The sequence below is a fragment of the Chlorocebus sabaeus genome, chromosome 25 (assembly GCF_047675955.1).
Source record: "Chlorocebus sabaeus isolate Y175 chromosome 25, mChlSab1.0.hap1, whole genome shotgun sequence".
NCBI classification, from domain to species: Eukaryota; Metazoa; Chordata; class Mammalia; order Primates; family Cercopithecidae; genus Chlorocebus; species Chlorocebus sabaeus.
This window is the reverse complement of record NC_132928.1, coordinates 13,631,607-13,650,872: the sequence shown is the minus strand read 5'-3', so window position 1 is coordinate 13,650,872 and position 19,266 is coordinate 13,631,607. Positions and strand designations below refer to the sequence as shown.

Below are 19,266 nucleotides of genomic sequence, written 5' to 3'. Positions count from 1 at the left end.
CCAGTCTGCCGTTTCCTTACACTTAGTTTTAGAGACAGCTGTTGGAATCATCAAGGAAGATAAAAATTTAGATGTTTACAGGTTAATTTTCAACCTAATGGTGATAGCTTATGTATATTTCGTATTTATATATCATGCTTTATGTCCTTTAAACAAAGAATTGAGCAGCTACCTAATGTGGCAGCTGATCTCAGGGCACACACATTCTTTTTTCCTTGTCTAAACCCATTGAGGAAAGTTCTGTAATTATGAAACCCCTTCCCAGACGAGCAAAATGAGGCTTAGAGAGGAGATAAGTTTCTCAAGGTCACACAATCAGGAAATGAAAATGCTGGGGATGGCAAGTGGTGAATAAGTTTAATTGTGATATTTTGATAGACACTGTGCTTTACAAATGCACAGTCTAAGACATATGCTTACTTTATTTATAGCATCAACCATGGGAGTAAGATTTAAGCTTTTTCCTGTGGTCATGCTCTCAACTTCAGATTTTGATGAGGAAATTATTCCTGTTTTCTTATGGCCCAGAGGTCACACATGGTCATTTTGTGGCCATTCCAGTGAACAATTTTCCGACATACTCACACTGTTCACACGGCTTATTTCCAGAATATTCCACTTGTGAATAAGTGTCTTCACCTGACTCTAGTGTTTTTTCAACTGTTCACAGAAAATTGTATTAGTACAGAAAGAAAAAGATTCTTTCTTTCATTAACTTTTACAAATATAAGTTTTCTTGCTCTCTTTTAAGAAAGTTTGTTAATTTTTCAAAATTAATACTATTAGATTAGTTAAATCTCTTCACAATAGTGCAAACTGTGTTCAATCAGAAGATCACGCTATTCATTTTTTTTTGAGATGTGGAAGTCATTATCACAAAGAATTCAACTTTAACATAAGTCCAAAGAAAGGACAACTTGGCCGGGCGCGGTGGCTCAAGCCTGTAATCCCAGCACTTTGGGAGGCCGAGACGGGTGGATCACGAGGTCAGGAGATCGAGACCATCCTGGCTAACACAGTGAAACCCAGTCTCTACTAAAAAATACAAAAATAATTAGCCAGGCGTAGTGGCGGTCGCCTGTAGTCCCTGCTACTTGGGAGGCTGAGGCAGGAGAATGGCGTGAACCCGGGAGGCGGAGCTTGCAGTGAGCCGGGATCGCGCCACTGCACTCCAGCCTGGGTGACAGAGCGAGACTCCGTCTCAAAAAAAATAAAAAATAAAAAAAATAAAAAAAAAATAAGAAAGGACAACTTAGTAATGAAAAATAATGACACCACTATTACGCACTAATGTTTTGAGTGAATGTATTTGAACAAGTTCTAATGACATTTTCTATGGTGCACCTATAAAAAAGCTTCTACAAGAGCAAATCAAATCAGAAAATCTAAATTTTTGATCACAAACCAAAGAACTGTGATATAATATACAAATAAAGAAATGTACGTTATAACTCGCAAGTCATTTGAGAGCTAAAAGTGCAGAAAAAGAAATATTTTCACAAAAATTATAAATATTTTCTCCTAAATAGATAACTACAAAGACTATTTTAACATCATCTTCTTTTAATTAAAATTTATAATAGAAGTTCATGGGTAAATATGAAGGAAGTTGGGCAAAATAGTTGGTGGGGAAGTTAAGTACTCATATCCATACTAGCAAAGGATGGGTCTAACTGGTTGGTTTCTTTGCCTTCTCCACACAGGGCACATACAACATAATATTGCTTCTGCTTAATGCTTTTTTTGTAAGGCTGTAAACATGTTTTACCTACATTTTTTTTCTCTTATGACATTACAAACTTTAGAGCATGGGTTATATAGTCATTGAGGACAGTTCTCCAGGTCATCTGCAACAAGAATTAAAAACCTACTAGTTCAACCAACAATACTCTTAAAATCATATTTGACACTACTATAGAGTCAAGTCACCTCTTCAGATCTGCACTGATTAGTAGGGCCTCAAAATCTGTGTCACTTCTGCCAAAAGATCATAGGAACAGTCAGTAGAAGAAATAAACAATAGAGTATAGTGACTCAAAACTAGGCTTCTATAGTCAGTCTCTAGATTTAAATACAGTCTCTGCCTTTTACTAGTAACATGACCTTTACTAGTTGCAAGCCAATATTGTTTCTTCAACTTCCTTGTGTATAAATAGGGATAATAATAGCACTTTCCTTACAGGGTTTGTGAGGAGAATAAAATGAGTTAATATATGCAAAACCACACCTGCACATAGTATTAATAAATGCTATCTTGGTATGAGTGATCACAACATCAAAAATCTCTTTTTAGCAAATAAAAAGTTACATGATCTTAATTTTTCTCTAGGTACTGGACAGTATGTCAACCTACTCTGGAGTTGTGTCTGTGAACTCCTAGAAGGAAAAATCTTAGCTATGAGGTCCAATAGACAGCAAACCCTAGAATCTAGGATGAAGATGTAAATGACTTGAGGAAACATTTTTCAAAACCCTAGAGATGTAGCCACTAGAGGCTCATTAAAGAAAATTCCCCAGAGGGGAAAGATTCAGGTTTTAGTTACATGGAGTTTCTTATAACAGACGTTCTGTGAAGAAAATGAAGAGCAGAGGAAATTTAGTTGACAGTGTCTTCACAGTAGGACTGATTAGTGTTCCTCAGTGCATAAAACATCACACCTGTTGCTTTCTGGTGCCACAGGTAGGACTCAACATCTGGAACTGGTTATCTTTGGTATCTGTTCCTGGCCCATTCAGGAAAATTGTGAGCAACATGACAGCTTTCTTACATTGGAAAGACCTCTGGCCCTAAGAATGGAACTTATATAGTCGAAGACCAGCTGAGCATGGAGGCCTATTATACCTATTTTCCCCTCAGTATGTGTCTCAGTTAAAAAATGTGTCTTATAGACAAGATCATATACTTTTTGCTTTGAAAGTATTTTAAAGATGGCCTAGCTCAGTGGTCTTCAAACTTGTGAAGGCACCCAGTGGCCTTGGAGTTGGTAATGGAAGCCCGTTAAAACACAGATTGCTTGGCCCCACCCTCAGAATTTCTGGTTAAGTAGGTTGAGAGTAGGGTTTGAGAAGTTGCATTTCAAGCAAATTCCCAGGAATGTTGACGTTCCTTGTCTGGGATCACACTATGGATACTGCTGATCTATTTCACATCTGCCATTTTAGAGATAAGAGACCAACATCATAGTCAGGTAAAGTTACTTAAGTCAGACCAAACAACTAATTAGCACAAGAGTTATTTCTAGAACTCAGGGCTCTGAGACCTGAAAATAGTGGAGAAACAGTTCAGAAGATTGTCAAATAAAGTGACTTTGAGGATACCCTTCAGAACGGAATCAGCCATTTCATGGTTTTAGAAAATATTATCTCATTTCACATCTAGCTTACTTCCTGAGGTTTCCTAATTTGAGAGGCCAAGAAAAAGCTAAACACATATGTTAGGTTGAGCATTTGGCATGATTTTCAGGAAGTGATGAGACTTCTCTAAATGTTCTCTACTTGTTTTCCTTTCTCTGAAGCATTGTGGCAAATGCTTTTGTTTTCAGTGGCAGAAAACACAACACATAGAGGCTTAAGCAACGAAAGGGATAATGGGCTACTGTAATCAAAGAAAAAAAAAAAAAAACTCAAGGGAAAGAGCTAGGTTTTGGCAGTGCTAGATTCAAAGGATCAAATGATGTCACCAGAATCTAGTCTACCTCCTCTTACACCCACTCTGCTTTTTTCCTTGCTGGCTAAACTTCTCAGACTCTGAGGGGCAACACGGCTGGCAGCAGATTGAGTTGAATCCCATATTCAAATACAGGGCAAGAGACATGCCTCTGTTGACTGTACTGACTTACTGCAGTTCAGTGGCTTTGATTGGAACGCCTGTCACTCCTGAAAAAAATCACTGTGGTCAGGAGAATACAATATCTTCATTGGTCAGACCTTGTGATGCAGTCAACTTCACACACAGCACATGTTCTGAGCTTAAAACAGCCCATGGTGCTGAGAGGGAAATTGGAGCCCTGTCATCAAAAGAAAGGGTGAAGGTATGCTGGGTGGAAAAATAACACCAGGCCACTAGCACTCCACAAGACCATGATAGTAATCATTACTAATATCCTATTATATGCCTGAGCCAAGGCAAATGGTGAGAGGGATAGAGAAAGAGAGAAATAGGGAGATCAGCCGTGACTCCTCTGTCTACTTCCATTTACCCATTCATTTTTTTTTTCATTTTATTTATTCTTTTTTCAATTTATATAGAGATGGGGTTTCACTATGTTGCCCAGACTGGTCTCAAATGATTCTCCCACTTCGGCCTCCCAAAGTGCTGGGATTACAAGTGTGAGACACCGCACCCAGCCCATTCATTTTATCTTCCCCATGAATTTATACTCTAGTAGATAAGACATGACACATGCATATGAAACATTTAAATAGAAATGAAAGATAGTATACATTCGAAAATGGTCATCAAAGTGTAAGAGGGATTAATCTAATAAAGTACGTATTAGATACCCTTATGTTTCTAGTTTCATTTGTCCCAATTAATTAATAATTGTGAAAATCATAGTGGTTTTAAGTGAATTTACCTACTGTTGTCAAAATCTATTCTTCCTTAGGTCTTTAAGTTTTCTTTTAGACTCTGGGTGGTCTATATGCCTTTATAGAGATACAAAAAGGGATTCTCTTGATGCTACTGATGAAAAGAGATTGGAAATATGGTCTCTATGTATCTAAGACATGTTAAGAATTTTCTCACTTTTTTGTGAGTATTTAATATAGGCAGCTAAATGTTCATAGAATTTTATGCAAGTCAGGCATACAGTCTGTCTATGAAAAAATAAGGAACAAGAGATTATTTTTAAGAAATAAAGCAAAAATTTCTTTAGGGCACTATAAGAACTCAAATAAAACTTCAGGTTGCTTTTAGACTGCAGTGTCAGTCAGACAGACATGATTTTTTAAAGTTTTAAGTTATAGATAAAGCTTTCTTCCAAGAAAAAAAAAGAAAATGAATTGTACTTTTTCTTTTTAAAAATGAGAGTTAGAAAATATCAATGGAACTTAAAGGAACAATATTTCCCACCCCTCTCCCCTGGTAAAAAAGAAAAAGATGTGATTTTAATTTTTTTTTCAAGCTCTCTCTCTTGCCCCAGGATGCTTTAAAGATAGAACTTAATTGTGTATATGGGCATATGTATTTCTATATAATCCACATGAGAGTATGCAAATATGGAGAGCTGGCAGTCCATTGCTGGAGGCTTGTTGAGTCCATAGTAAGCACACTTCAAAGTTCCCTTCCCTCTTCTCCATAGCTCAGAAGTTAGTCTCTTTCTAAGGTGTTTTTATAAGCAGGAAGTTCATTGTCAAAATGGTGAATACAAAAAGTGAAAAAATTATCCACAAATTATGAAACAGGAATTTATCCATCTCTTTGACTTACGATATGTAGTATTACAAACATACACCTGCTCACACGTGCACACACACACAAAGCAGGTTCAGCTACCAATTCCAAAAAAGTAAAGGTAACACTTTTCAGGAAAGGATTTGAGAGCATGTTTAAGACAGTCATAAATCCTTTGGTTCTATTCTCATAACATACCTGGGAGAAGGCGTGGGTTAAATTAAGTGGCCTGGTATGTGTTTTCGAAAGCACACTATTTATTTTATTAAGAATTTAAATAGTTTTATTTGTTGAATTCTTTTACTTTATTACTTTCAACGGGTTGATTTTTCCAGGGAAAAAATAGCAGCACATTTGGAAGATATACACAGAAGTAAAACATTATGCACAACTATTCTAAAGATTCATATGAACTGGCTGTAATATAAATTGTGTAGCTTTTAATATACTGAAGGTAAAGACAAACCATCTGTTTATGTGGTAGAATGTTGTCGTTTCAAAGAATGCTATTCCTCACCATCCTATATCTTCATTGTGGCTTTTACATTATAAAAAGCAGTTAATCTCATCTTTCACTCTACCCACTGAATAAGGTAATATACCACGTTAGCCTATTGTTTATTTCAGCTGCTAACCTACATTTATTTTTTAAATTTCCATTCCTTTGTACTCTTTTGATTTTTAAGATATCTCATTGCCATCTGCACATTAATATTTCTATTTATATATTTCAAATAAATCAAAGTGAATACAGAGCAGATGAAAAACAGAAAACACACATTGACGGGCTCTATATCTGTACTTGGCAAGCAAACTTTTACATTTTTGAGAAATATTAATTTTCTTTTTAAAAAGTAGCATCTTGACATTGTACTAAGTTGATTTTAAAAGGCATAGAGTGAGCCGAGATCGTGCCACTGCACTCCAGCCTGGGCGACAGAGCGAGACTCTGTCTCAAAAAAACAAAAACAAAAACAAACAAACAAAACGCATAGAATATTTTATGATTCTCCATGCTACAATGCATCAAGAAAGTGCAAGATACAATAGAGTTTGTATTTGCAATTCTTATTTATTTACTCTTTTGCTTTTTGGTCTATACTTGTTTTTTGAGCCAGTTCTAGTTGCCCCTAATTCTCTTGGAGACCCTGCAAAAAATAAAAAAATAACACTCATAGGTGGGAACTGAACAATGAGATCACTTGGACTCGGGAAGGGGAACATCACACACCGGGCCTATCACGAGGAGGGGGGAGGGGGAGGGATTGCAGTGGGAGTTATACCTGATGTAAATGACGAGTTGATGGGTGCTGACGAGTTGATGGGTGCAGCACAGCAACATGGCACAAGTATACATATGTAACAAACCTGCACGCTATGCACATGTACCCTAGAACTTAAAGTATAATAAAAAATAAAATAAATAAAAATAAAGATGCCATTCTCCCCCTGGTTGGTTGAGCACTACCCACAGTTCATTCCTCTAAGGTCTTAAGAAAGAGATTTTGTTTGAAATTTGAAAATAGGAGAGAAAGCTCAGTTCTTTCCTTTAAAAACTGAAGGAGAAAAGTAAGTTCACTGAGTAAGTTATGCCAAAAATATCAGACTCAGTCCCTAATCAATTGAAGGGATATAATCAATAATTTATTTTTTCTTTTAAGGCAGAGCGATTGTAATGCTTAACCTAAGAGAAGAATTTGGTAACATTGTCCTGCCTCTCCTACTTGGGTAGGCTGCTCTGCTGGTGGATCATTCTGCCACCTTTGAAGCATGTCTTTTTCCTAAATAGTAGACACTTGCTTTGCCTAACTATTGTTTTTTTTTTTTTTTTTTTTTTTTTTTTTTTTTTTTTTAAGACGGAGTTTCACTCTTATTGCCCAAGTTGGAGTGCAATGGCACAATCTTGGCTCTCCGCAACCTCCGCCTCTTGGATTCAACAGATTCTTCTACCCCAGCCTCCAGAGTTGTTGGAATTACAGCATGTGCCACCATGCCCGGCTAATTTTTTTTTGGTATTTTTAGTAGAGACAAAGTTGTCTCTACTAAAAATGTTGGTCAGGCTAGTCTCTAACTCCCGAACTCAGGTGATCCGCCCTCCTAGGCCTTCCAAAGTGCTGGGATTACAGGTGTGAGCCACCACGGCCGGTCTTACCTGCCTATTCTTGTCTGACTTGCTGGATTAATAAAAAATTTACTCTGTATTGCAGAGATGGATAGTTGACTAGTCTTTAGTTCAAGGGCAACATTCTGCAGTCGCAGGTAGAATTATACACTCACCAAGAGTCAGTTGTATTTTTTAAACCTGTGATGTCAATTGTGGTTCTCATTATTATTGTCATTTAATTAAATAATGCTTAAACTGATGAGCACTGTTAGCAGAAATTTTTTTCTATGAAAATTTACTGCTTTGAAAAACTTTCAGTGAGGACTTAAGAAAACCATACTGTGAAATTCATGCAGGAAAAATAACTCAAAGACTTAGGAAATTACAAAAACCTGAAAAATTCTGTAATTAGATTCTTCCTTAATTATCCCTAAATTTTTGATCTCCTTTTAAAGGAGTTTTCAAAGTGGAAATCAAACTATGCATTATGGGTGTAGTTTTTGTAGCAAATATGCTGGACTTATAAATATTAAATTAACACGCCAAGAAAACAACTTGGTCCTATATAACATGGATAAATATATCTGTGTTCTAAATTAAAGTTACGTTAAATATATATTTAGGTTTTTTAAATGTTCTGTTTTAATCATTATTTTCAATTAAGTGTTCAACCACCAGTCACAATAGGTAAGTTAATTGAAATTGGTGGTTACAGTGGAAACTACTAGAAGGCGGAAAGGGGGAGAAAGCAAAGAACTGAAAAACTATTGGGTGCTCTGTTCACTACCTGGGCAACAGGATCGATCATACCTGAAACCTCAGCATCATACAATATACCCATGTAACAAGTCTGCACACGTACCCCTAAACATAATATAAAAGTCAGAATTATTTAAAAATAAAAAATAAAATGGTAGGTAAAACAGACAATTAAATACACAAATTTATAAACATGCCTCCAGAGGGTCTTATATTATGTATTTTTACACTGCTATGGTAATCTTAACAGGACTAAAAATGATTTTAGGATGAATTAAACCCTAAATGTTGAATTTAATCCTGGAAAATGTTTATCCAAGTAAAAGACACAGCAATAGCAAAAGATAACTTTCAGGATTATTTTCCAAGTTATCACTGCCACAAAGGGTTCTGGCAATTTATTCAGCAAATATTTTATGGTAGACACTGGAGCTACAAAAGATATACAAAGTACACACAGTTTCTACTCTCACAGCTCAGAGTTATAAGCAGAAATCAGAATACTCAAGCCCTAGATTTGAGAAATAACTAAGATTTTTTTTTAATCACCTACTTATAAAAGAAGATCAGAATTTTCCCTCCAGTAGGGAGCTACAAACAGTTTAAACAAGAATCTATTGATATACATTTCTTGATCTTTATACTGAAATAAAATGTCAAAATTAACCGTCAAGTAAGGAAAGATTTTTTTGTATCTTTTTCAGGAAGAATTTAGTAAACTGCTTTCTTCATTATTTTTAGTGTTAGTACATCATTATTTCAAAAACAGGACTAATTTAAAAGAAAAAAATAAGTATTTTTTGCATGTATGTGTGTGTACATATACACACATACATACACAATCTAAAAACCGATCATTTAAACATTTATGAAAGATTGATAAATGATTAGGCTCCAGTAAATCATACATTCCAGCATGCATGCTTTTTGGCTTGGGCAAGAAATTTGCTTTGGACAGTTTGAGGCAAGCAAAAGTTTTCAGGGCTTGCCCACTGGGGCTTGACTCTTGAAACCCTGAGTTTTCCCCGGGAACTCTGAAAAAGCCCAGTCCAGCTTCCTTAAGCCAGAAGAACCATGCTGACAACTCATACAATCAGGTGAGAAATAATACAGAATGATTGTTTTATGTTGCTAACTTTTGGAGTGGCTTGTTATATAGCAATACTTGAAAGAATATTCCAGTCTCTTAAATTCTCAACACAATGGAATTCAGTAGTTCAAGCTAAAAAAAGTTAGTCATTAATATATTATTCCTTTACTGGTATTACTGGGCAAAAATCATATACTAATATTTTTAAAAGCAAACATTTTATTCAGTTATTCAAAAGCATATTGGCTGAACAACTACTAAACTTTGCTATTTAGTGAAAATTGAAAAAAAGTTTGAATTCCAAGATGTAACTTTTAAATATATGTATTTGAGGACAATTAAGAAAAAGTGAAAAGCTATTAGAATAAAATTTCAAATTACTTGCTTTTGTCTAGCATTAACAATGTAAAAAAAGCATTTGTGAATAAAACATACAGATAATAGACATTTTTTTAAAAGTCATAATTATATTCAAGAAGGAACTCTTCATAAACACAGAAGAGTTTTATTAAGAAGAAATGTGAAATCCCAAGATAACCAATGAGAGCTTGATGTAAAAAGTCATTCACAAATTATGATCTGGAGGTCATGGAAGAGGAGGCTGAAGATATTTCAAAAAGAAAGTCACTTCCTATGCTTCCTGCTTACTTCATCATCTAATATGCATCACAACCACCCCTTAGCAGGGTTACTGGCCTGACCATACGTATGTCAACATGTTAAGGGGTAAGTGTAGGAAAGGAAAGGGATGTAGCAAAATGAAATTATTCTGGTCTCTGCAGTCTATGTGAAAGACAGATTTTTTTTTTACTTACTTTTTCTGTAGGGAATTTTCCAGGCCCCCAAAAAGAGTCTTAGTAGGAAAATGGAACAAAAGAGGTAGGAAGCACCAAATGTTTACCAAGACAGGCAATATGCTAAACACATTACATATATTATGTTGTTAAATCCTCCACCTGATGTGGGAATTACCATCCAGCCTCTTTAATGGATGAGCAAACTGAGGCTCAGTTATATTTGCAAATTTGCTCATAGTCACTCAAGCAGTGAGTGAAAGAGGTGGATTTAAATCCATGTTTCTAGGACTACAGAATCTATGCTTATGCCTCAGTTTTAATTCCTAACGGTTTTCTTTTTTATTTTTTTCTCATTGATATTTTAGGGGGAGAAGTGGGGCGGGGGTTCAGGGAAGGAGAGACAGACGAAAAGACCCTATAAAACAAATCACTCACAACCATTTTGCCTTTTTCAATTTTTGGTTTTCTAATAACACATCGGGGAAAATAAATAGGTTTCTCAAGCCTAGTATTTTGTACTCTTTGTCGATTATAATAATTCTCATCAATTTAAAAGTACAAATGACAAATTATTTATTATCAGAGGAAAACTGGATTAGGTTCACAAACCAGGGTGGCTCCAAGTTCCTTTCACTGTTACAATGAAGCAGTTCAGAAAAAGATAAACAGAAGAGAATTATTCCTTTTGGAATAATATAAAACTTTCATAAAAAATCTGTTTCCAGCTCGTCAGTATGGAATTTGTCACTAATCATTTTAAACTATGCCCTTTTATGCTTCTTCTGTCTCTTTTAGCTTTCTGAGTAGTTCTTTGATGTAACAAAGACGGTTTCAGACAAGATTTCAGTTCATCTGGAAAAAAAAAAGGTTTAAGTCTGGAGGCAAAATGCAGTGTATTTAAAATTTATATACTCTATAATGCCTTTGTTCTGAACTTGAAGATCCTGCAAAACTTCTAAGCTTCTTTGCCTTCCTCCTCTAAGCTCATTTGTTCTTCTTTTGCTTATTATCATGCAACTGCGACTTTAACTGGTGCTTCCATCATTTAACTACATGCAGAGTCATGGCTGACCCTTTCTGATCAATTGCCAATCCATACAGGTTTGACTGATAAAAGAGCCAATTAGATTTAAGCAAATTAAGGGACATCACCAATGTCAACCACTTATTAAACTGAATGCTGAATTCCATGCATACAAAACACTAATGCACTGAGCCCCATTAAGCGTTGAAATCCTAACCCCATTAGTAACTCCAGACCTTGAAGGGGTAAAGGCCATAGGAAAGTTTCATATTTATGGATTAACATTTGGATTCGTTTTTATTTTTTTAATTCTTTTCCTAGAACTCTTGAACCTGTACCATAATGCTATTCAAGAGCTCTGATTAAATATATTCTTTATTTCCAAGAGTACCTTAGTGCCAAATATGAGCATTATGTTATTACAAACAACCTAAAAATATAGTAATTGTAGAAATACAAAAAAACTTGAGTGAGCAGAAGTAGGGAAGGATCTGCTACATAATTGGAAAAAAGAGAGACGCTCCTCCAGTTGTCCAAATAATATTTAAACTGAAGTTTTCAAATAAAAAATGTGTGTTAATTGGGATTTGCCAGTGTTCATCTATGTGCCAAATTGTTAGTAGCACCATCTTCTTGCTTTAATTTCTATCTTCAAATAACTTGTGTTTATCATATTCTTAATTATATATTTTTTTCTCATCAGAAAAATAGAGGTAGGACTGGCAAATAAGATGTGTCCTAACCATCAATTAAGAGATGATGTATCCTGGTAAAATTCTTTGGAGTATGACCCTTTCGCCTCTCCTTTCCAAATTCCTATCTAAACTAAGGATTGTTTATTCTATGCTCACCTGAGAAAAGTAATCACCATAGGGAAGAATAAAAGAGTGATGAGTTGGTGTAACGTGAGAATATTTCTTACCTCCAATACACTCACCCTCCTTATAGTTTGAGCTCCCAATTTTATCTACATAACCACAGCATTCTTACATTGGACAATGGTATAGAGAGAAGGTCACATTTTCACAGCTGGCTAAAATACAAGGTTGCTCAGGATGGGATGAGGCCTGGTGGGCTTGAGCAATGATAAGCTTAAAATTTTAAACTAGTAGTTAAGCAATCTTGACTAATTTATTCATTCAGCAATTATTCATTATGCACCTACCATGTGTCAGGTTTAGTCTAGGCACCGAAGATAAAAATGTGAGTAAGAAACAGTTCCTACTCTATAGAATCTTATAACCAGTGATTGTTACAGATTAAACAGGCAATTTGAGTATAACGTAACTGTTGTCTGGGATACAGAAAGGTCCTATCTCAGCCTCTGCTGGCAAAAGATGACTTTCTGATGGAACAATTTCTAGGTTCGAGCCTAAAAAATGAGAAGGATTTGGCTAGATTAAATGGGTAAATGAGATTTTCCAGGTCATATTTGATAGTACATATTTGGTGAAGTAAAAAAGAGCATTTTGTTTTGCCCAATTATTTTATTATTATGTTTTAAAACTATGCAAAAGAAGCATAGCTAAGGATATTATCATTACAAATCTTGCATTATCCAGCATTGAAAGATACTAGGATTTCAACATCACCATAAAAGAGATCTAGTATTGAAACCAAGGAATTGGCAATAATGATAGCTATCCAAATATAATGGAAAAGTAAATAGCATATAGAACCTATTCTGCCCATAAGTTGGTTCGCCTCTGCATATTGGTTCATTTATTATTCATTTCAGAATGAAACACAGTTCACTGGACAAAGGCATGGAAGATTTCTTTAATAACTCTCAGTACTAATTTAATTCTACTTAAACACACATATTCTAGTGAATGCCACATGCTTTTCAGCATGATTTTTATGTGTAAATCAGGATAATATGTTTTCAGATCATTAAGTAAAAGGAAGCATGAACTAAAACCTATTTAATCAATGAGGTATCACCTTTAAACTGCCACAAGGTCATAAAAAAGATAATTTTAATGCTATAAGTTTCCTAATTGTAATCAACAACAATTTAACGAAAAAAGAAAGTATGTCCTAATGGCCATAATAAACTTTAGCGAATCACTGTGTGTCTTTGAAGATATCTGCTTCCTCTTTGGTGAAGGACTGACTCCCAAATTCTAGATTTTTGAATACATAAAGTGAAGGATTGCATCAGGCCCAGAGAGTGTGGGCCTGCAGTGCATTATGGTAATGACACAGATAAGCATCCACAGAGCGAAGATGAAGATAAGCCTCAGTTAACAGTTTACTCAGTTTGACAGCACCACTATAAAACAATATTTTAGTTTCGTCCTGTTTGCATAATATTAACCCTTTTACTGACAGGTATATTCATATAACGCATATTCAGTTAGCAGTAGGAGCTTGCTATTTTTAATTGAATCATGACATATGCATACATAACAAATTATTAGACCATACATTCCTCAACACATAAACAATTAATTAAATTTGCCCTGTTTTATGAATATGATTATAAATTACTGTAAATCACAAACTGTTTAAATCCATATAAATATTATAAAATAAGCATGCTTATTAAATATTATATATATCCTGTAGAAAAGGTATGACTATATAACTTAAAAATCTCCATTATGGTACTGATTACTCTTTAATTTCTAAATCTGAATAAAGGATATTATATACTAAGGTTTAGAGTCATCACAGTTTTCTATCCTTCGTAGCATGTGTATTGAAGTGAAAAATGAAGATATGAACACCTAAGGTTTATTTTATTTTAGGGAGTTTGTTTTATTTTGTGTTCCAGTCTCAATTTTTAAATAAATATATCTAAATTCAATTCCCTTTTAAAATTATTTTCTTAATAAATATGATACTAACCTGAGTTAATCAGCCTCAAAAGTTTCTTTTATGCATTCTTTTCTTAAGTAATGTAGCTTCTGACATGTAGAGTTTCAACTGTTTTAGTAAACATCAATTCATTAATTTTAATAATGGTATAAAAGGTAGATAATAGTGAGTGATTTTATGATACAACAGGTAATGAATCTTTTTTGCAGGGGAGTGGTTCCATACAAACTGAAGATTCCCTTTATTTTTCTCCAGTGATAAGGCATTTTCTGTTCTTACACTCTTCATAACTGGAAGTGGGGTTAACCTGCCCTTCAGATTGCTGATATAAGATTGTGACATTCTCCCTTAGTCCAGAATACACTCATTCCTAGGAGATGGGCTACAGAGCAGACATTGGATATCCTGCGGTCCTTTGCTTTCAGGATTTTTAGAAAACATACATTATTTAGCAATCAATGGAGAATCATGCTCTTAACATTTTTAGGCATGCTTTCTGTTCAAGGGCCATCCATGTCAACCCTAGAGGGGTTTTCCTCAATGTGAGTATTTCCCACAACGAGTTAAAACATGGTGAAGCTGATGGCACATCAAAATAATGGCAATTGTGAATAGGTTGATTTTTATAGAAATATTTAAAATAAAAATATCCAGACTGTATCACATTTCACACATGAATGTGGTCCTGCTGAATTGTAATTATTAGGATCAGGAATTTAAAGGTGTTTTTCAGTAATGCAAATGGAAATTTCCTATTCTATCATCTACACCCTACCTTTTTTGCCAAATGAAGTACTTTAAGTATACAATTGAACTAGTTATTTAGAACACCAGGAATGAAAACCATTTGCAGTAGAACATGGAAACTCAAATTGCATATATAAATTTTGGCTTTAAGTAAAGTCTTGAACAAAAAGCATTTCCCAATTTTCTTAACATGCAGAAATCCAGATAGATATGTGTGTGTATGTATGGTATATAGGCACACATACACACACAGTGTGAGATGGATGAATGCAGTCTCAGCAAAACAATAAAAGACCGTCAATTAAAGAATCTGAATAAACAAAGTGGAACAACAACAATCAAAAGAGCCAGAAATATAATTGAGCCTCTAAGTTCTAAAATGAAATACCTCTAAAAATAAACAAGATATTCAATGGACACTTAATTCTAGGGCATTTATATAAAATTAGATAGCCAACATTTGCATAGACTTACCTCCTGGAGGCATTGCAATTGTTATAGGATCAGTTATCAAGCTGCCCTGGCTATTTGAAATATTCACTTGTACGGTATAGTTGGTAAAAGGAACCAGCCCATCCATGAGCACCCAAACGTTTGTCTCTTCTCCACTGTACATGACTTTTGTGACATTCAGAAGGGTGTAATTATTACCTACTGATTAAAAAAGAAAATTATTAAAATAAATACATATTTAAGAATTCTTTCCTGATATTATTTGAGTATTTTCTTGAGTTTCTAAATATACTGTACCAAATAGATCTGTAACTTTACCACTCTAAGAGGCATTACACGTGCTTCTCTCAATGCACATATTTGGATTTTATTATCTTGTGAACAAAAGTGTTATCTGGGTTGACCTGGCCAATTCATTCATCACAGCAATCAAAATAATTTGAGGAATATTCTTAGATAACTGTAGGATAAAGACATATCACAAGTATCAAGCATATAAGTAAAAATATTGCACAAATGTAGAAATTGATTACTTGATGAGTTGTTTATACTTTTTTGAGTTTTCTTTTTCCAATAAAAATCCCTGAATTTTTTTGGATACGCAGACAGGAAGAAATAATACATTATTCCTCAAATAGAATGGTTCTAGAAACATGTACTATACTCAGACATATTAGTCAGATATTGTATATATCACAAACTGAGGTATTTTCTGTTTACTTTGCTTGAAATGTGGGTGGATTTCTTTCTATCTAATACCTCTTTAAATTAGAATTAGTCAGAATATCCTGAAAAGCAACTGGGGGTGGGAGGTACTATATGTCCACTTTGACCAGAAGATCTAATATTTTTAGCTTTATGAGAAAATGCAGAAGCTGCCTAGCTATATAAAAGAGTCACTCTCAATATGTCCTCACCCTGCTCCCACCGCCACTCTCCTTCCACAGCTTTAGCAAACCCATTCTTAAATCTCATCAGTCCACAATGCAGGAAAATATTGCTGCCTAATAACAGTGTTTTATCTCTCTCTTACACCATTAGGTTAAATTTCAGGTTAAGAGTCAGAAATTAGGGTTAAAATAAGAAAACGGCTACAAATGAAAATTGTAACACTTTTCTATGTTAGATGCTTTCCTGAAAAATTTATGATATGATTTTTTAAAATGCTGCTTAACTTTTTGTCAATTTTAGAAATGATACAATAACTCTTAAAAAACAGAAAAATGAATGATTAAGAGTACCACCCAGGCAAGGCAACATAGCAAGACCTCATCTCTAAAAAAAAAAAAAAAAAAAAAAAAAATTAAAAATTAAAAATTATCTAGTCGCAGTGGTATGACCCTGTAGTTTTAGCTACTCAGGAGATTGAGGTGGGAGAATCACTTGAACCCACAAATTTGAGATTACAATGAACTACAGTTGTGTCACTGCACTCCAGCCTGGGTGACAGAGTGAGATTTTTTCTTTAAAAGAGCACAATATTTACTTCAAATAACCTTCTTCCTGTATAACATCACTTTTTATTATATGTACATTTAATCTTTCACATACAATTTCTGCAGATATAGGGAAATGAATTTAAAAAGCACATGATATTGAGCTTCAAAGGGAAGAACAAGCATACTCGCAAGATCTCCAGATACTGATATAATCTTTATTGAACAAATGCTTAAAAAGTAAAAGATGGCATCATACTAAAAGTGATCTTGCATCGTATAGTATACAAAATGCAATGTTTACAATATTTACAAAAACATTATATTTTAACACAGTTTAGTAGCAAAGTATAGTGCAAAGGAACGAACATAAATTTGGTTGTCAGAAAGTCCTGCATTTGAACATGTTCTTGTATTCTTTAGTAATGTGCTCTTTGCTAATTTATTTAATATCTCTGAATATCTGGTCCTTCAACTGTGAACTGGGAATGATAATACAGTATTTACATTGCAGTGCTATTGTGAAAATCAAGTGAGATGATTTCTTGATTTCTTTATCATATCCAGCACATAATAGTTGCACATAAACAGCAGCTAGGAATGATGTTATTGTTTTTGTTGTAATCCATACAATTGATACATTCTAGCCATTTAGAACTAGCAAGTGATTAAGAATTTTACACCCTGTATTTCATTTTCTCAGTAGCAATTGCCTACCTATTCTCTACCCCTTCCAACCTAACAATGTATTATTAATCAAAATTCTAAGGTTTTTCAATGAACAAAGCAGCACTAATCTCATCCCCTACCAATGTGCCACTGTCCCATCAGATTATATTTCAAACTGAAATTAATGAAGATCAAATCATGCAAAAGAGATTCTGATATCTGGTTATTACTTAACTATTTTCTTGAAATATTGGTAGGTCCAACACATTTTAAAAACATACAAAAAGTTATTTAAAAAGATACTTATAACAATTTGGGGATGGAGGAAGTCACTGGAAAATCTGTTACAAAATACTCAGGAGTTTTTTTCCATGAGCAGAAGAGAGCCCTAGTGGCATAATATAATCTATTACTCTGGACCCAAAATTGGCATGTCCAAAGAAGTAGTTTATTTCAAAAGAAATAAACAGTGCTTGTGGGCTAAAACATGACAATGACAATTTCTACTCACTTTCAGTAAAAGCAGATAAAGACATATTCATAGCTTAAAGAGTGATTTCAAGGTCCTAAAATGGAAGTAGATAATGCACTCCTCTATATGTGTGATACATATTAGCAAGACATTATGAAACCCACAAAGCAGCCTTTGATAATTTCATTATGCACTAAAAAGACATTTCCAATTTATGCCATTTTAGCTTTCGTAGGTTCTTTACAACTGGTCAACTTGCTTCTACTGAGGATTATTGAGCTCCAACTGCATGCAAGGAGAAGCCTTTGCTAGGCACTGACGAGAACATGCCCCAAGTACATAAGACATAATTCCTGTACTCAAGAAACCTGGTTAAGATTAAATGTGAACATCCTAACCTTTGCCTAAGATCAATTACATGGTCAGGATGGGAAGATCTCCTGTCTCCATGATATTGAGCTCCTTGGAAGTACTTCTGCTGTCATTAACATGCTCAACTGTAAACTTTCAAAAAGGTCAGCTTGTCCTATAGACTCAAGCAGATATTCAATTGACTCTCAAGTAGCATAACTGTGCAGGTCTTATAAAAGAATGAAATTTGTAAAGCAACAATGGAAATTCTAAAATTAAGCCATGAGAATATATTTTTACAAATTTTCAGCCAGGGACAAATACAAAATAAATAAGTAAATGTGTATGATTATAATGTTGGTGAAGTTTTCTCCATTGCATTTTGCTTGTTTGCTTTTGAAGGAAATTTTGAGCTGTAAAACAAACAAAAAACAAACACTATTTCTTGCTTTGAAAATGGCATGGCAGGGAGAAATATATAAGTGCACTTTATGCTAAGCTTCCTAGATAACAACATTAATACATGGTAATTATATAATTAGTTGTAACATTAAGTTCTGGTTATAGAACAATGAATACTCAGTAATTATAAGAAGTATATAATTACTCAATAATTATGAGAAGCATGCAATTACATAACCATTTTGCTCAGCTCAAAAAAGAACTTGTACATCTCCAGGAACCATGCAGCTGAGTGACTCTAATGTTCTCTCACCCCTACAAACATACAGTTCAATTCACAGACCTAGAGTAGCTGACAGGATTTCAGCCCTCAACGAAGCTCAAAAACGTCCAGATTCAAAACCCAAGCAAGATCCACAGATTTTAGTTCTTCCTCCATTTCATTCTCACTGTCTTTCCTTTCTTCCTTTGAACTTTAGGAATCTAGGCTCCTCAATATTGGGGGGGAGGGGTAGATTTTTAAAATGCATGTCCTCAGATTCCTGCTCTTGAGATGGTTGTGCTTTGCCACTTTTCACTGCATAAACTGGGCTTTCAGTGGACTGGAAAACGCAGCCTCGTTGGTTCAGCCTCAAAAATCAAGCTTGAAATTGTGAAAGTGATAAGCATGTCCTATCGCAGGTGACCATTCCTGTCTGGTAGGCCCTCCAATCTGACCCTATTTGTGAGTATAAGTGGATGGTG

At 34.6% G+C, this 19,266-nt stretch overlaps 1 protein-coding gene across 1 annotated transcript in view; it reads right to left on the bottom strand.

Annotated features, from left to right (window-relative positions):
- The window catches only part of USH2A (usherin), a 785,943-nt gene that overhangs the window by 291,727 nt on the left and 474,950 nt on the right, over positions 1-19,266 (bottom strand). The window contains exon 37 of the mRNA XM_007988447.3: positions 15,214-15,393. Coding sequence (XP_007986638.3) covers positions 15,214-15,393 — 180 coding nt within the window. The remainder of the gene's footprint in view (positions 1-15,213; positions 15,394-19,266) is intronic.